General features: G+C 49.6%; 6 protein-coding genes across 6 annotated transcripts; 4 read left to right on the top strand and 2 right to left on the bottom strand.

Annotated features, from left to right (window-relative positions):
• Nucleotides 1–2,641: 2,641 nt before the first annotated feature.
• Nucleotides 2,642–4,211, top strand: DSM5745_11113 (uncharacterized protein; the record flags this gene model as incomplete). The annotated part of the gene is made up of 4 exons (XM_026753129.1): nt 2,642–3,463; nt 3,515–3,568; nt 3,630–3,803; nt 3,882–4,211. 4 exons carry the CDS (start codon nt 2,642–2,644, stop codon nt 4,209–4,211), a joined length of 1,380 nt encoding a protein of 459 aa, XP_026598319.1.
• A 371-nt stretch (nt 4,212–4,582) lies between these two features.
• DSM5745_11112 (putative mitochondrial folate carrier protein Flx1) lies at nt 4,583–5,641 on the bottom strand (the record flags this gene model as incomplete). Its single annotated transcript, XM_026753128.1, has 3 exons — nt 4,583–5,136; nt 5,189–5,467; nt 5,524–5,641. 3 exons carry the CDS (start codon nt 5,639–5,641, stop codon nt 4,583–4,585), a joined length of 951 nt encoding a protein of 316 aa, XP_026598318.1.
• Nucleotides 5,642–6,991: 1,350 nt separating this feature from the next.
• On the top strand, nt 6,992–8,166 carry DSM5745_11111 (U2 snRNP complex subunit HSH49; the record flags this gene model as incomplete). Its single annotated transcript, XM_026753127.1, has 3 exons — nt 6,992–7,011; nt 7,064–7,439; nt 7,489–8,166. 3 exons carry the CDS (start codon nt 6,992–6,994, stop codon nt 8,164–8,166), a joined length of 1,074 nt encoding a protein of 357 aa, XP_026598317.1.
• Nucleotides 8,167–9,676: 1,510 nt separating this feature from the next.
• DSM5745_11110 (60S ribosomal protein L28) lies at nt 9,677–10,480 on the top strand (the record flags this gene model as incomplete). Its single annotated transcript, XM_026753126.1, has 5 exons — nt 9,677–9,728; nt 9,820–9,914; nt 10,005–10,028; nt 10,095–10,219; nt 10,303–10,480. The coding sequence occupies 5 exons, from the start codon at nt 9,677–9,679 to the stop codon at nt 10,478–10,480; spliced, it is 474 nt and encodes a 157-aa protein (XP_026598316.1).
• A 1,185-nt stretch (nt 10,481–11,665) lies between these two features.
• DSM5745_11109 (malate dehydrogenase) lies at nt 11,666–13,060 on the top strand (the record flags this gene model as incomplete). Its single annotated transcript, XM_026753125.1, has 8 exons — nt 11,666–11,678; nt 11,737–11,768; nt 11,835–11,945; nt 12,003–12,090; nt 12,143–12,520; nt 12,580–12,664; nt 12,719–12,863; nt 12,920–13,060. The coding sequence occupies 8 exons, from the start codon at nt 11,666–11,668 to the stop codon at nt 13,058–13,060; spliced, it is 993 nt and encodes a 330-aa protein (XP_026598315.1).
• Nucleotides 13,061–14,899: 1,839 nt separating this feature from the next.
• Nucleotides 14,900–16,334, bottom strand: DSM5745_11108 (uncharacterized protein; the record flags this gene model as incomplete). The annotated part of the gene is made up of 6 exons (XM_026753124.1): nt 14,900–15,329; nt 15,375–15,600; nt 15,646–15,751; nt 15,801–16,117; nt 16,181–16,252; nt 16,304–16,334. 6 exons carry the CDS (start codon nt 16,332–16,334, stop codon nt 14,900–14,902), a joined length of 1,182 nt encoding a protein of 393 aa, XP_026598314.1.
• Nucleotides 16,335–16,685: the final 351 nt, after the last annotated feature.

Here is a 16,685-nt window from a genome sequence, read left to right as displayed (position 1 = left end):
AAGTACGTGCGTCAAGACACTCAGTCACTCACTCTGCTTCAATGATTCCAATTCTGGCGCTGAATGACACGTCTGTCGATAAATGTCAGCGCTATGTCATCTTGCCCGTTCAACCAACAACAGGCTCCGATGGGGATCTGGCATCCTGCAGCAGATGCAGCCAGTCTCGACAATCCCGTCAACTCCGGAGTTGCATTAAGGATGACAATGGAAACAAGAGCTGCAGGGTGCAATGCCAAAGTTCTGGCGTCCAGGGCCACAGAGCAGAATCCTGCTTTCTTTTTCGGATCTCAGATCTTTATTTTCCATCTAACGGGATCGAGAAGAGTAGATACAATGTGCTCCACGTTTACATACTCCGGAAGTGCTCGACGTACCTCGCTGAAGGTCCTCGAGAGCACGATCTATAGTGGACAGCCTCGCCTCCCGAGCAGTTACTGTCCAGGTGATTATGACTGCCGATCCGCTAGGCAGTGTGGCTTTTTATGAAACCGACCCCCATGGGCCATTTCAGCAGCTCAGGTGCCTGCGTGGGAAACGAGGGTATCCCAGTCAGCAAAAATCCGACTTTGACTTGCTTACGGACACGGTAGTTCATCCGGCGTCTGACTCCTGATTCAGACTCCGGATTGTTTGCAAGTGGTCGAGCGAGACCCTATCCCAGGAGTCAGCATGAAAACTGAATGTAATTGATCAGTGCTCTGGACAGGCGACCGGGCTCTGTTCAACAATAATGACGATCATCACCCTGTCAGTCAGGGACAAACTGCTCAACACGTTCCTGCGGATGGCCGATGGATTGATCTGGGTCCATGCTCTGGAAACCGGCCCACCTTCCACCATCCATTCGGGTCAGATGATCTCAATCGAGCTATGGAGTATACGAACTAAATGGAGCGGGAACTGTGACGGTGGTTATAACTTTTACGACTAGTATTATGAATCATGTATGCCCCTAAAAGACCATAGATGGGGCGGAATTACATTCCCTGAACTCATGGCAAACAAGCCTGACGGGATCGTTGATGATCAGCAGATAATCGGGACAATTCCAAGATCTAAAGATACATGCCTCGTTTACGTACAGCAAAAGGTACCTACCGGAGTGTGAGTTAGCGCCACTGAGTGGCAGCCCGGTCGGAACGTCACTGTGCATGCCGCGATTGGACTCGAAATGAGCGGACCGTCTTCCTCCCCAGTGCCTCGCCAGATGCAATAATCGACGGGTCTGCGCCCCATCGTGCTGGGCGGGTAGGAAAGACATCATTCGGAATCTGGTCAACGCACCGGGCAGACTAGTATACTCCCTACTGTACACTACTGTATATATGGACTCCTCCAGGCTATATCTTAGTTGCGTCCCGCTATGCTCGGATTGGAAGCAGGTCTTGACTATGTCAACCAACATGGATCATGCGGGTTTCGGTCCATATGTAACAGGGATCCTTTTTAGGGCAGCCTAAGAGGACGCCTACGGGGTACGAAGTACGGAGTTGGCGTAGGCACGATGCCTGGTGGGGGCTGCAAAAAGAGCCCGGAACTAAAAGATTATTACTATTAATGATTTTGTCGATACCATTTTGCCTTTATCTAAGAGATATTTTCTCCTCCATTTTTGTTCTCTGCCCCTTTTTGTTTTATTGTCAGGGTTTGCCTTGAAAGTTAGGATGACAGGTTGGTGCTCGGGTACAGAGTATATATCAATCCAGTTTACGTGAAGATGTCTGACTTGGCGCCCTGTCCATGACAAAAGGAGGCGCCCTGAACAAACATAGATATCTTATGGACACTGGAACAGGCACGATCCCTGTTGATTAGTCTTCCCCCCACCCGCTGCTCCCACTGCTCTGGGACACCGGAAGGAAGAGGCGGATAAGCAAAAAAAAGAGGCATATCTTGTTCTAGATCGTAGTGTAAGGTGTGCAGGTGCACTTGCAGGGAACCACCGAAAAAGAAAAAAAAAAAACTTTTTCCTTTTTCCAATTAGCTTATTCGGTTTTCTCACCATAGAAATAGAATAAAATAAGAAGAAATAATAGATTAAATTCGGCGGATCGTATTTGCTTATTACTAGTGATCCCCATTATCGGGATCATCTTCAGATCATTCCTCGTTGTCACTGCCTGTCAAGCGTCTGAGATACTCCGTATTGTTCGTGCTTGACATCTTATATACCCGGCTCAACATCCATCAAGCGGGGTGCTCTAATATCTCATTGTTCATCTGGACCATTTCGTACTTGGGTTTGAAGTTCTGGGCGTGCTGGTTTTTGAATCTGATATTGGCTCTATACCTTATACCTTGTTTGCTTGTTCCTGTTCCTTTTGCTTCTTTTGTCCAGCGTTCACAAGCTCAAATTGTCTTCCAAGCTTTTGCAGAACATCTCGCAGTCTCGCCAGTGGTACGAGAGAAAAAGCAAAACAGACTGAAGAACGCCGTCCAGAGGCTCATCGACTGTAAGGCACTTAGCCTAGAATCTGCTTCTTCAGGTAACGATGTGGTGGCTGATACCAATATAGAGTCAAACTTATCCTCCTCTCTCTTTCCACTTTTCCTCGATAAGCCCATCGACAATAGCAACGGTATTGCAGCTTGAGACACAGGGACTAGACCAGCAGTGGGTTTGGATCGAGCCGCCTCGATGGAGACTGCAGAGCCCGTATCATACGAGTTCCCCGGCCATGCCGTTGGTGCTGTCGCCTCCCGTCGCATGATGAGCTCCAGCCTCGGCCATAACTTCTCCTTCTATACAGCGAACCCGACGGCGTCGTTTCCATTGCCATACCACCAGCCACCGCCGGCGACATACGGCTTCAGCCATCCCCTTAACACCCATCACCACCATCATCAACAACAACAACAGCAGCAGCAACAAGCGCATCATCACCACCACCATAATCAACAGCACCACCATGCTGGCTACCAGCATTTCTTCGTCCCTAACCCCCCGCTCAGCGCGCAGTCCGTGCGCCTGGCCTCAGAGCCACCATTAGTTCAGCAGATCCCCGACATCCGGCCGGCCAGAAACGCTGTCAACAGAGTATCTCGGGACTCCGTGTCCAAGGTCGAGCAAGACGTGCCCCCACCCCTAAGCCCAACCGCCGCGGATCCTGCCAACAGTGCACCTGCTTCGGAAAAGAACCCCAATTCGAGCGAAGTTGAGTTCTCGACAGAGGTAGATGTGTTGATGAAAGCGATACAAGCCAAGGGAACATCGCAGCCGACGGCCTTGCAGTCGCTGCCGCCATTGCAGCAGCTGGCCCATGGAGGAGGCAATGGGTTTGCTCAGCCCTACATGTCACCGGTTGCGAATGCTCGAGGAACAGTCATCATCGAAGACCAGCAATCCCGCTCCGGGAAAAAGCGCAAGTATACATGCACTCTGCCGCACTGCGGGAAAAGCTTCGCTCAGAAGACTCATCTTGACATTCATACAAGAGCCCATACTGGAGACAAGCCATTCGTGAGTCGGGAACAGGAATCAACCAACATGGCATGTGACTGACCATCGTAGGTCTGCAAAGAGCCCTCATGCGGTCAGCGATTTTCGCAGCTAGGAAATCTCAAGGTAAGCTACAGTGAAATGCACGAATCGGGGTGAGCTGAACTAACCGCGTAAACTGATGTAGACTCATCAAAGACGCCATACTGGAGAGAAACCCTTCTCCTGCGACATCTGCCAGAAGAAATTTGCCCAGCGAGGGAACGTCCGTGCCCACAAAATCACTCACCTGAACACCAAACCTTTCACCTGTCTTTTAGAAGGCTGTAGCAAACAGTTTACTCAACTCGGGAATCTTAAGGTGAGCTCCGATCTAACCTAACAGTACCACGCATATCGTGGATTGGAATCAGCTAACCTGGTTTGATCTCAACTCCAGTCGCATCAAAATAAGTTCCACGCACAAACGCTCCAAGCCCTAACCAAAAAGTTCTCTACCATGATCGACGGTGAACACATGAGCCCCCAGGACCGGAAACTGTGGGAATATTTTGCAGGATTATATAAGAATAGCAACAAGGGAATCAAAGGGCGTGGGAAAGATCGCAGAATCTCCAAGACTGACGTGGGTGCTGATGGACGGCGACGTTCGAGTGCTGATGACCAAGCCCGCCGGGGGAGCTACGAGGACTCCATTTATACAGGGGCGTCTAGTAGTGATGAGGACAATGAGGACACATACTATATCGGGAAGCGCGATGCCGAGTGACACCCCTTTTCGTGTTTTGACGGATTGATTTTGACCGGAGTTGTTTGCATTCCGGTTGCCAAGATACCAGGTTCAAGTTTAGTTCGTTGTTTTTTCTCTCATATAGCTGGGATGGACAAATGTTAAGACGTCTGGCGTTGGATAGGGCGTTTCCATGACACTTGGAGGATCCCTTTTCTTTTCTGTTGCCAGATAATTGTACATCTATGTTGAATGTGTGTGACACAGATGAATCCAGAAGCCCAAATATTGGGCACTTCAGGTTGCCCCCGGGTTAGTTAGATCAGCATGTCAAAAGTATTACTCGTCGTTAACCTAACTTATAACGTCTTGCGTTTTTGAACCAGATTCGCATTTCACTGCAGGTCTGATCATGAACCGTTCAACATCACTTTCGGTATATATGCCCTGGTATTCTCATACACCAAGAAAGTGACCCAGGTGCTCGGCAAAACACGAAACAAATTTGGGCCAAGACCCTTATAAAACCCAGCCAAACCCTCTGTAGCCCAGATCTGCACAATCGCATCTCGAAGCCCCCGATATGCAAGATGGGCATCATACATCTGAAGTCGGGATCTAAGGACCTGGTACGGGTACGTAATTGAACCCGCAAAGACCTTGGAGATGCTCGAGATGATGAAGAAATCCATATTAGTGAGTTCTCGTGTATATCCGTTCCTGGTATTCGCGTTCGTTCGGTGCAGTTTCAGCTTCTCATAAGCCATGAACTGCAGCGCGCCGTGACTGACGCCGAAAAGCGACGGGACCAGTCCACGGTAAAAGCCTGGGATGCCCTCTGAGCGCAAAATCTGCATTGCGCCTGTTGTAAAGGAGGTGTATGCGCCGGGCGACTTGGACCCCGTGGCAAGCATGCGAGTTTTGATGACCCACACTGGGTTTGTCAGGACGGACGTTATTATCCCTATGCGAGTAAGCTGTGAGTGGTGACTAGTAACTGAGGTTTAGGCACGCACCTGCAGACCCCGATGCGATGAAATAATCGAATGAAGTGAGCAGCTCCCGACGCTGCTGCTCGCCATCTGAATTGCAGCGCAGGCGCCAAGTTCCTAGTATGTCCTTGACATTGCCATAGAATAAAAAGTATAGCGCCCAGCTAGAGGAGTTTCCGATGATGTTCGGCGTCAGCCCGCGATAGAAGGCGGCGAGCCCACACTCTCTATGAAAGATTTGGCGGACAACTCGAAGAGAACCACCAACTCGGTTGGATGAAGTCCGGTCGACTGCGATAAACGCTGGATATTAGACGCGCTGCAACCTCAAGTAGCGAGTGCGGATGAACTTCAGGTACCTTGCAGTCGAGTCTTGATCAGATCTAGCGGATGTAGACAAAGGGTCGTTGCTATGCCTGCCGTAAATCCTGCTATGGTTTCCACCACGGATGACGACAAGCCATCCTTGCCAGTCATGAACCTTAAGTGTGAGAGGTGTCTGTCAAAGTGTGCTTAGTGGTGTTGGGGCTTTGGTTGTTCTGCTTTCAACTTTTTAGCCCGAACAACATTGCTTGGCGTGCCGAAGGCTTAGTGACTATAGATTGACAGGGATGGGCAAGCATATGTTCATTGTTATGCATGATGCTGATTTTACTAGGTATCTTACTTGGCAGTAATGTGGACATAGACCAGGCCATTTGAAGGCTGCTCTTGTGTTAAAAGAGCACCTGTTCCACACTTCATGCATTCCAACCACCTTGCCTCACCCTCACACTTGGGGCCACCAAGAATAAAAAGGTGATTGGTATCTTGGATCCAGAGGAAAAACTGTCCCAAATAACTTGCTCTAATTAACCCATGCCAACATAATAGAACCCAAATACTTAAAAATACATGTGAATGGAGGTCAAATCGCAGATTCCACATCAAAGTGAAGGAGATAAACACCCAACCGCTTTTAGTTTCTGTGCTATACCATACAGAACTGAATCTAAAGGCGGGGCTGTTCATCAAAAGTGCGAGAGGCTAGTGTTCATGAAAATGCGCCCAACCGGCTGGTTTCAACTTATGCAAGAGGTGAAAACAGTCTGTCCGTCCAGTTAGCAGACAAAAGTCTTCGACAATTCCGATAGGTAAAACTACTTGAAGAGGGATGGCCTGGGATCGCTGTAGGTGTATCCTGCAAAGCATTGTTAGTACAAGCTTGTTTGTTCTCAAAATACTAAGGACATACCAAGGTAGAGGATCAAAGGCAGATATCCACTGCAGTTCAGTTACATGAGTCTAGAATCACTTATGCTGAGGCTGAGGCTTCTCACTAGTGAACAGCGACTCTGGAGACATCGATGACCTTGGAAATGCGTTCCTGAACGAAAATAATCGTCAGCGACCTGGGTATGCTGGCACAGGTTGTGAACATAGCTTACCTTCGTTTCCTCAGAGAACTGAACCATTTTGAGTGTGATATACCGGACGCGTATGCAATTGAAGGAGGCAGCTAGTTTGAGGAAAAGTAGCAAGTCAAGCGGAGGCAAAGAGTGGTTGACTTCAAGCAAGGTTGAAAGGCGGAGAGGAGTTTGGATCTCAAAGTTTTCGGGAACTAGCTACGGAGTACGGTCATCAATAATGCGAGCCACCGCGGCCGACCAAGCTTCTCCCCGTCTTCTTCCTACACGCATTTTTTTTTCACAATCTTTAATCTCATTAGTAGTGCTTAAGGATCGGACTAGTCATACTATTTAATTTGAGACAGATTCCCTGCTTTGCGGCGACCTTGGGCAACCACTTCAAATCGACTGTTGAGCATTCAGAATAGTCGTTGGCGCTATGTCAGGCGCAAGGCATTGGTGTGTTAAGATAGCCTCATCTGCTGTAACTTCCATGCTAATTGTCCTATAGGGAACAGGATAAAGAGGCCACCGTTTATATCGGAAACCTTGATGAACGGGTCTCCGATAGCCTGGTATGGGAGCTCATGCTACAGGCAGGGCGCATCGTTAACGTTCACCTGCCGAAAGATCGAGTCACGCAGTCACATCAAGGATATGGGTTCGTCGAGTTCAACAGCGAGGAGGATGCGGAATACGCCTCGAGGATTATGAACGGGATTCGTTTATATGGGAAGCCAATCCGCGTCAACAAAGCTTCTGCTGATAAACAGAAGTCGGTGGAAATTGGAGCAGAGCTCTTTGTTGGTAACCTTGACCCCATGGTTACGGAGCAAGTTCTATATGATACGTTCAGCCGGTTTGGTAACCTGGTCAATTTGCCTAAGGTACGGCCCGCTCTTCTTCGAGTATAATAATACACTAATCTCTCTTTAGGTTGCAAGAGATGAGAGCAATCTATCAAAAGGATACGGCTTTGTTTCCTTTGCCGACTTTGAGTCTTCGGATGCCGCCATAGCTAACATGAACGGCCAGTATCTCATGAATAAGCAGGTCTCCGTACAATATGCTTATAAGAAAGACGGAAAGGGTGAGCGGCATGGTGACCAAGCAGAGCGAATGCTAGCTGCGCAGGCTCGAAGACACAACGTGCAAATGCCGACTCAGACTCTTCCACCACCATTCACAGCCCCAACTACCCCTGTTGTACCCGGCGCAATCCCCAACGTCGATACATCGCGACCAATGAGCGCCGGTCCGTCGGATCCCGGAATGGGAAGAGGTCCAATGCCCCCGCCACAACTCGTCGGCTTTCCACCGAATATCGCTTCTCAGCAGCCATTGGCAAGACATGGCCCCCCTCCAGTCTCATTAGCCACCCCACCTCCAGGTCTCCCAGCACGGCCTCCACCCTCGCAGGCAGGGTATGGGGGTCCTCAATCCTTTTTACCTCCGGGCTTCAACAATCCCGGTCAGCAGGTGCCTTTCCCTTCCCAGACTGCCCCACCTCCAGGGTTTGCGCCTCCAGGTTTCGGCCCGCCTCCAGGAAGCTCTGATGCACCGCCACCATTGCCTCCTGGATTTCAACAGCCAGGTTATGGTAGGGGACGGTGAACCTCGATGTTTACGTTATCGAACCTATCTTGCGAATTCAAAAACGGGGATATAGTGGGCGTAGATACTCTGAACGCTTGAAAACAAGACATTGCGGACTCCTGCCTCTAATCCAATACGCGAGTCTGTATAGCGAGCGTGCAGATTCGCAAATTCCAAGGGTTTCGCGGGATTTTACGTACCCTTCTTCGAACACCAGAGCATCCGCAATTCGCGGAGTGAGCGATATGTGATTATATTCTATAGCCACGATTCTATAACTATTTTCGCTCAACTTACTATTTCTTGGTGAGGTCAACTTTACGCATACCCTGTATGCAGCTTGATCCACCTGGTAGATCCAGTCTTCAGGGCCCTGCAATAACTTCCATGAAATATCGTAATGACACGCGCTAAAATAGGCGAAATAGACGCATAAAACAATTCGCTACGTAGTAAAAAATAAAAAGCCTTACTGAAGGCTAGCAGGGTGGTGTGAAAAGGTACTAGTGACCAAACCTAGAAAGAAGAGAAGATAGACGAAGTAACGACAAAAAGATGGAATAACAAGGGCCTCTTGTCATGAGAACGATACGAATTTCGGATCCCTGGGCCGGCCATCAGGACCGATATTGTTCTTGGCAAATCGTTGCTCGGTATAAATGCGACGCGCTTCATCGAAATTAACCCCTTGGCGTCTCATGATAGTCAGGACTTCACGTTTGCCCCGTGCGTCCAACCCGGCCCTTTGATCTCCATTCTCAATATTTGTTGAGAGGTTAAAATCGGACGATGTGAGCCCCGCCGCCAGGTCGTCGGTGAAGCTGGATGGGAGACGGTCATAAATGTAGTCAGGAACGGGAAGATGTGGTAACCATCGCGAACGGGTGAGATAAAGAGCTGCAATAGGACGTTAGACTCTCGATTCCGCGGCTGTTGCTTTGGGTGACGTACCAGTGCCGCAGATACCAACGAATAGGGCAAGGAAGTAGAAGAAATAGGTCATTTTAAGGCTCAACTTTGATGAGAGCCGATTATTCAAGACGAGCAGTAATGGTCTCGGTTGAAGAATGATTTGACTGCAAACAGTCAAGGACCGAGGAGCCGTATATCAATGACTCGTAATCTTCAGCACCGTTGATGCCACCGTTTGGACACGAACCAGCGAGAACCGGCAAAATCAGCACATCTAGAACAAGAGAAAGGTTGATATCAAAGCAACTTTTAGAACTACAAATACTTTGTAATCGTCGTAGTAGTAATCCGCCTGGAAGGATGCGGAAGAGGCAGGCGAGGTGGACCGTGGGAGGCTGTGTCCACCTGCGTCCGTGCTGGGCCAGTCTGTCCTAGATCTCAGGCAGAAAGATCAGGCACCCAGCCCTATTCCTAAATTGGCCCGCTTAGCGAGACCGCGGCGTCACTCTTGGCATTGGCGCACAATGATCCACGGAAAACCAGTGGCCCAAGCTAGGAAATCGGACTTGCGAATTCGATCTGTGTTCATAACCTCAACTCCAGACAGACATTCACAATGGCCGCCGAAAGATCGAACGTTTCCAGCGACCTCATCTGGCAGCTCACCCGTACGTCGGCAGTTACTCACGCAATCGACACCCTGGCTCCAGGCTCGGATTTAATCATGGACAGCGGGCTAATTCGAGGGCATCTGTACAGGCAACCAGAACGCTTACCTGGTTAAGCGTAACAGCAATGGCGGCGTTCAGTTCTCGCGCGATCCCCTCAACGTGCTGAACAAGCACTCTTTCAAGGTACGAAGAACCTGCGGAGGAGAGCCTGCCCCAAGAATCCGCTCCATATCATACGAGGAAGCATTCGCTAACGGATTTGTCTATGCTTAGTACGCCGGATACTCCAACACCAAGGTAAATCAGCCAGCTGTCTTCGATACGACACTTTCAATTAGGACGGATTTTGACCACCGATGATAGGCCGTTGGTGTGCAAGCCACCGAGAACGGCGGCGTTATCACCATCACCAAGAAGCCTGGTACTTCCCAGCAGCCTGCTAAGAGCCTCGCTTCCGTGACCTACGGCCCTGGCGCGTCCAACCGCAAGTAAGTAGTCGCTAGCTGTTTGGATGATTGATTGAATAGGGGCTCAAATTTGCTGACTGGCTGTTTTTTCCCGCCGCATCTAGGATATACAAGGGTGTCGCTGACCGGACTGCTAAGGGCGGCTACCGTGCTGACCTTCGTCAAGAGGCTGTTTCCCGCGTGAGCGCCATCCGCCGCTCCCAGAAAGCCAAGAAGGAGACCCCTGCCAGGAAGCCCCGCGGCGCTCAGGCCAGGAAGGCCGCTGAGCAGGAATCCGCGTAAAGCGATTTATCTAGAGTGAAGGTTAGGGATATGACATTGCAAGTTCAATACACTGGCACAGTGCCGCCCAACGGGAAGTGACGTCCATGTATTTAGCAAGAATTTGCTATTGATTCACTCCGCGGCAATTGGCCCCGTAATTGGGACCGGGGAAAGGGAGAACCAAAAAAATGAAAGAAAACTTTCCTCGAAACTAGGCCGTCTTGTGGTAATGATCAGGCATATTAAATACAAATGGCGATAAGGGCGGGAAAACAACGAACCCTTGCTAGTGTAGACGTAGTTACTTTGCCTTGTGAGTCCAGGCAACGGCACATGGCTTGATACTTCGCAATCGTAGTTCGGCCCGAAATAACTGCTGCCGCCATTATTATTATCTTCTACCGCAGGGCAAGTTCGGTACCCGCCTTTTCCCGAAGGGTCAGATGCGCAACGGCCCTGTCAGCGGCTATCCAGATTCCAGAGACGGGACTAGAATCGCCGGAATAAGACGCCTTTTCGTCATTGCGAATTTGCCCAGGCATTTGTTGGACCGTGAGTCAGGTAGCCGCCGGCATAGTTATCATTACGGCCGCCGTTCTAGGTTGACTCCATGTAAATGATAGGCTGACGAGGAATACCAAGAAGTATGGAACTATAATGTGTAATTATATTACAGTTTCTTGCTTATTTTAGTAGTGATATGTACTCTATGCGTACGTTCAGAGTAAATCCATAACTGTAGTCGAATGCCGAACCCATGTACTCCGTAGATCCAGCCGGGGACGGAGTAACTTACTAACTCCCCACATGTGATTCTCCAGTCGGTTCAAGGTTGTAACGGCCGACAGCAGTATATAAATAGAGATCAAGCATCACCGTTGAAGCAAGCTTCTTTCTCCTCCTTTCGCTACCTTGCAAAATATTTGTCATCTCGTCTGATTTCATCTCACCGACGTAAGTAGAAGGAATAGTGTTGTCTCGAGCTTTCCCTGCTTGTCCCACCCTGGCTCTCTAGCCTCTACCCCTCATTTACCCCTCCGCTCAACAGCAGTTCGGAGCTCCAGAGTTCCAGTCTTCTCTCCTCCTCCGTTATCCGTCTCCAAGCTTCTACCTCATAAACAACTTTTGCCGTACTCTCGTTTTCGCAATTAGTCGATCTAACTCCATCTTCTTTCAGTACAACCAAAGTCCCCTGTTTACACGATGGTTAAAGCCGGTGCGTTGAACGAAGCCCAGAGACAGTCAATTGAGTTCTCATTATCTAACGTACACAGCTGTTCTCGGAGCCTCTGGTGGCATTGGCCAGGTTTGGATTACCAGATACTCCTGGGCTTCTGGCCCCATTGAGCGCATCTCTAATCACTTCTTATAGCCTCTGTCCCTTCTGCTCAAGACTTCACCTCTCGTGGACGAGCTCGCACTCTACGATGTCGTCAACACCCCCGGGGTTGCCGCCGACCTCTCTCACATCTCTTCCGTTGCTGTATATCATTAAAACTAGACAAGCGCTGGCGCCCTGATGAGCTAACGCATTGGACAGAAAATCTCCGGCTACTTGCCCAAGGACGATGGCCTCAAGAATGCTCTAACTGGCACCGATATTGTCGTTATTCCTGCTGGAATTCCTCGTCAGTCAACCCCAATTATCCTTCTCGGTGTTCCCCTAATCAGTTGCATTAGGCAAGCCTGGTATGACCCGTGATGACCTTTTTAAGATCAACGCTGGCATTGTCCGCGATCTTGTTAAGGGTATCGCCGAACACAGCCCCAAGGCTTTTGTCCTGATTATCTCGAATCCCGTTAATTCAACTGTACCAATTGCCGCCGAGGTTCTCAAAGCCTCCGGCGTCTTTGACGCCACGCGTCTCTTTGGTGTCACCACTCTAGACGTTGTCCGTGCAGAGACCTTCACCCAGGAATTCTCCGGCCAAAAGGACCCGTCCGCTGTAACAGTCCCTGTTATTGGTGGTCACTCCGGCGAAACCATCGTCCCTCTTTTCAGCAAGGTTTCTCCTGCCTTCCAGATCCCCGCAGACAAGTACGACGCTCTTGTAAACCGTGGGTTTTCCCATAGAGCTCTGAACTGGCAGTGTTACCTATTACTGACACTTGGGTAGGCGTCCAGTTTGGTGGCGACGAGGTTGTCAAGGCTAAGGACGGTGCTGGTTCCGCTACCCTATCCATGGCTTTTGCTGGTTTCAGGTCTAACTTTCTCCATATCTCAAAGCGCCGCGTTGAGAGCTAACTCAAGCACAGATTTGCCGAAAGTGTGATCAAGGCCTCGAAGGGCCAGTCGGGCATTGTCGAGCCCAGCTACGTCTACCTGCCTGGTGTCCCTGGTGGCGCAGACATCGCCAATGCCACCGGCGTTGACTTTTTCTCAACCCCCATCGAGCTTGGAGTGAGTATCTGGATTGGAATTATTATTTGCCCGAGGGATGCTAACATTGTGAATAGCCGAATGGCGTGCAGAAGGCTATTAACATTCTCGACGGTGTCACTGACGTCGAGAAAAAGCTCCTTGAGACCGCTATCAAGGGTCTCAAGGGCAACATTGAGAAGGGCGTCGAATTTGTCAAGAGCCCGCCACCAAAGTAAACGCGCCCATCCCCGTCCTTGATTCCAAGGCTCCCATGCATTGGTCGGTCACCGTATGCTGCTCGCAAAGACGTATCTTTGGCGGTCCATCCAAGCCCGCCACCTGAAGAAGCTTCGCTAATCACTGGCATTTGGGAAAGATAGGCTTTGAATCGCTAGAATATGATGTGGGACGGATGGCTGAGGATGGTAATGAATCGCGTCTGTTGCTCTGCTGCCATATAATAGGAACAATGCAGAAGGAACCAAATATCCTACTACTCGCACAACGTAGCTAGTTGGCCGAATTGCGTGAAGGGTATGCCATTAGTGGCCCATCTTAGAAGGCAGTCGCTAGCTCAGGCGACTTCCAGCCGCAAACCCTCGAAAGACTCAGTGATGCGGTGCATACAGCCCCAGTTAGAATCACCTGAGTGGGGGTCCTCTCACGATTTGTTGATTGTTTTTATTTGGAAGGCGGCCCCGGGAAGCTCTGTAGTTTCGGCCTGGACGGTTGTATGAATACCCAAGTTTGAGAGTGCCCCACGAATGACACCACAGGGAAACCACAGATACTGAAGACGAGTTGATCAGTATTGAACATGACAAATATGAATCCACATTAGCTATCTTACCGCTTGCGCCATAGACACTGCGTCGCTTCTTACAGACATGCTCATCCTCGCGAAGGGTCGAAAGGAGTTGTCTGTCAACACATATACTCCCTAGAACAAAACCCTATGTCAGGTCCAGCCATCTCATGGTTGCATGGGCTGTCAAGAAACACTCACGCGATGGTTTGTTTTTAGATTGTCGATTTGCTTCTTGAATAATGTCATCCATAAATCTTTGCAAAGGAACTTGATAACATCTAGGTTATCTGTGAAACGGGGGCGATCTCGAGAGAACCTGTCGACACGTAAAATACATGATTAGCATGCCAGGGCTCAGAAATGAGAATTTGTGGATACTTTGGCTGCCCATGTCGGGGCCCTAGCTCCGAAAGGAGGGAGAGCAGGTGGAAGTGAAGGCAAATACTGGCATGCGCACCTTTCCGCAAGACCTTGCCCGACTCTATAACCTAGTGATTCGAGGCGGAAGAACGCCGCTTCCTTTGTTTCTTCGTCATCCAGTAGTCGATCCTCCGCTGCGAGATCTTGGGCTATTCGCTCAGCCATTGGGACCAGTTCAATGAGAAGGAAGTCTAGACATGATGCGCTGAGGAGTCGATCTTGCGGATTAGAGGCGTTGAGGTGTGCGGCGGGCGCATCGAACGACATGTTCGCGGGTGGATTCTTAGTGTATGACACGTAGTTGTATGATAAATTTATTGAAGCAGGGAATAAGGAGGTAATAGACAGTCCTAGTGACTAACAAGTCTTGACCACGTGAAGTTCATAGTGGGATGCGCGTGCAAGTCAATAGAGGAGTTGATTATGGGGTTTTTGCGGAGCAGGACAGTTTCAGCGGTTTTAGAATTTAGATACGTTCCTGGTCCGAGCGCTTGGCTGGCCATTGCATAATTGGGGCGTTTTACTCCGTAATCCGTACCGCGTATAGATCAAAAATATGTTACCTGCGTCATATTTGTCACGGAATACTCCTACGAACTGTGGAGCTTGAAGTCATGCTACTTTTTCTCTCCCCTTCTCCGCATGGTGAAAGTCATAAAGAAGCACTCTATGCTCATCAGCAAAGTGGCATTACTCCGTAGTCGCTAAAGTAATTAAAACTGCCCACTGTCCAACGCCAAATGGCTTTTAATGCAATTACACTCCTAGGCTCCGAAAATGAATCACGCCGTAACGCCGAGAATATGCGCCGCTGGATTGATCGTGAACAGCACCACCATCTTAGCCATCAGTCTGCGACAAACGGCGGAAGAGAGTAGCCGCCTGTGTATGAGCTTCGGGAATCCTGTCGAGGTAAGGTCCGATGCATTTGAACGGCTTGTCTCTTTGGCGGCCGTATAGGGGAGTCATCATCATCGTCACTACCTGTAAGATCGATCACAGGAGCCGGCCGTTTGTTAGTCGACCATGTTGAGGACTGTTCCCGCGACGTAGCCGGCGTCTGCTGTAACAAGTCTATCGCAGGAAGATGCTCTTGCTTTACCGGGGTGACCCCCGGTTCCTTGATTTCTATCAAATCGTCGTCGTCTGTCGCAGGTGTAACGCTGCCAGGTCCCGTCACTGCCACCTCGTCCTTGGGATTTGACCATTGCCCATCCGGTTCTATTATGACTTGCTCAACGTCGTGTGGCGTTGAGTGGAGGATGTCGTCAACGTATCTAAGCGGTTAGGAGGCTTCAGGCCAAGAAATATTAGTGACTTACTGATCAACGTTCAACGACTCGTAGCTCGTCGACTTTGCGCACACTGGACATGACCATGTTGGTGCTTGCTCTTGCAGTTGGAGGAAGGACGACGCGTCAAAGCACTGGTTGTGTGTACATAACACAGAGCGACATGGCACCTCGATTCGCTGAGTAGAGAGAGGACATTTCAGCGACATCACGGTCGAAGTAGCGACGATGTCTGCATCCTCGGCCTTGCTTTTCACTGGTATATGTTAGCGTCTTCACTACGTGCGAGAGTGTAACATACTCTCTTGGAGCACCTGCTCCTTTGTGATGGTCTTCCGTCGTTTCAGCTTATCCACAAGCTCTTCGATTGCGGTACATTCAACCAGGTTGGCAACAACAAAGAACCTCTTATTAGGTGTAAGTGGGCGACTCGTATAAAGGTGAGGGCTTGCTTACTTTCTGGGTCAGCGCATATGTCATAACAACGTGGTTTGGATAGCCGGCTTTTTTCCGGATATAGTTTGTTATGTCTGCTGGTCTCGTAGTACCGGGTTTATTTTTGAGGCCTCTCAGATTGGCTTTCACCTCGTCGAGGTTCGCTTTGAGTTCGACTTGATGAGGAAAGGCGATATCAGACTTGGTATACGGGTTGAGTCCAGAGTCCGCGGCGCAGAAAATCATGACACGTAGCTTGGGGTCTACCAGTAACCTGGATGTTGTGTTCTCATCAAGGTGAATCTTGAGCTCCACGCTATCTCTAGTATGCTCACGGGCTGCTTTGAACGATTAGAACGGACGCGCAAAAAGATAGCAGCAGCTGGCTGAGAAAAGCTCACCTTTGCATTCAATAGTAGGTGTGAGCTGACGCTCTATTCGATAGAAAGGACTATCCTTGAAAATGAGCGGCCCTGAGAGACTGTGAGAAACAAGCTTTGAAGCAATGCTGCACGCAATCGTACCAGATGAGGACCCGTGTGAGGGTACGGGCATCCCTATGGGGGACGGTCTATGATGCGACTGTATTGAATGATTGGTCGAGACTTGTTGATAATAGTGGCCTGGCGCTGGTGGCGGTATAGATGGAGAGGGAGGCAATGATCGATGCGCAGTAGCATATATGGATCTTCTGAGGCTATCATATCGATCAAGATGGCCGGTTTGGGGATATGATTCGAGAGCTGGTTAGAGTTCAGTAAGCCCATTCTTATCTTGTTTTGTTGCCTTTATTGTCAAAGGGGAAGATGTACAAACCGCTGATGATGCGCATCTGGAGTGCAGCTTTCAAACCAGATACCGTCATTCCCGCATCTCTTAAAATCTCTTTCAATTGCGCATTGGTCA

This window comes from Aspergillus mulundensis (genome assembly GCF_003369625.1).
Source record: "Aspergillus mulundensis strain DSM 5745 chromosome Unknown scaffold_20, whole genome shotgun sequence".
In the NCBI taxonomy this organism is placed as follows: Eukaryota; Fungi; Ascomycota; class Eurotiomycetes; order Eurotiales; family Aspergillaceae; genus Aspergillus; species Aspergillus mulundensis.
Note: the sequence above shows the minus strand (reverse complement) of the source record. Positions and strands in the feature narration are given on the sequence as shown.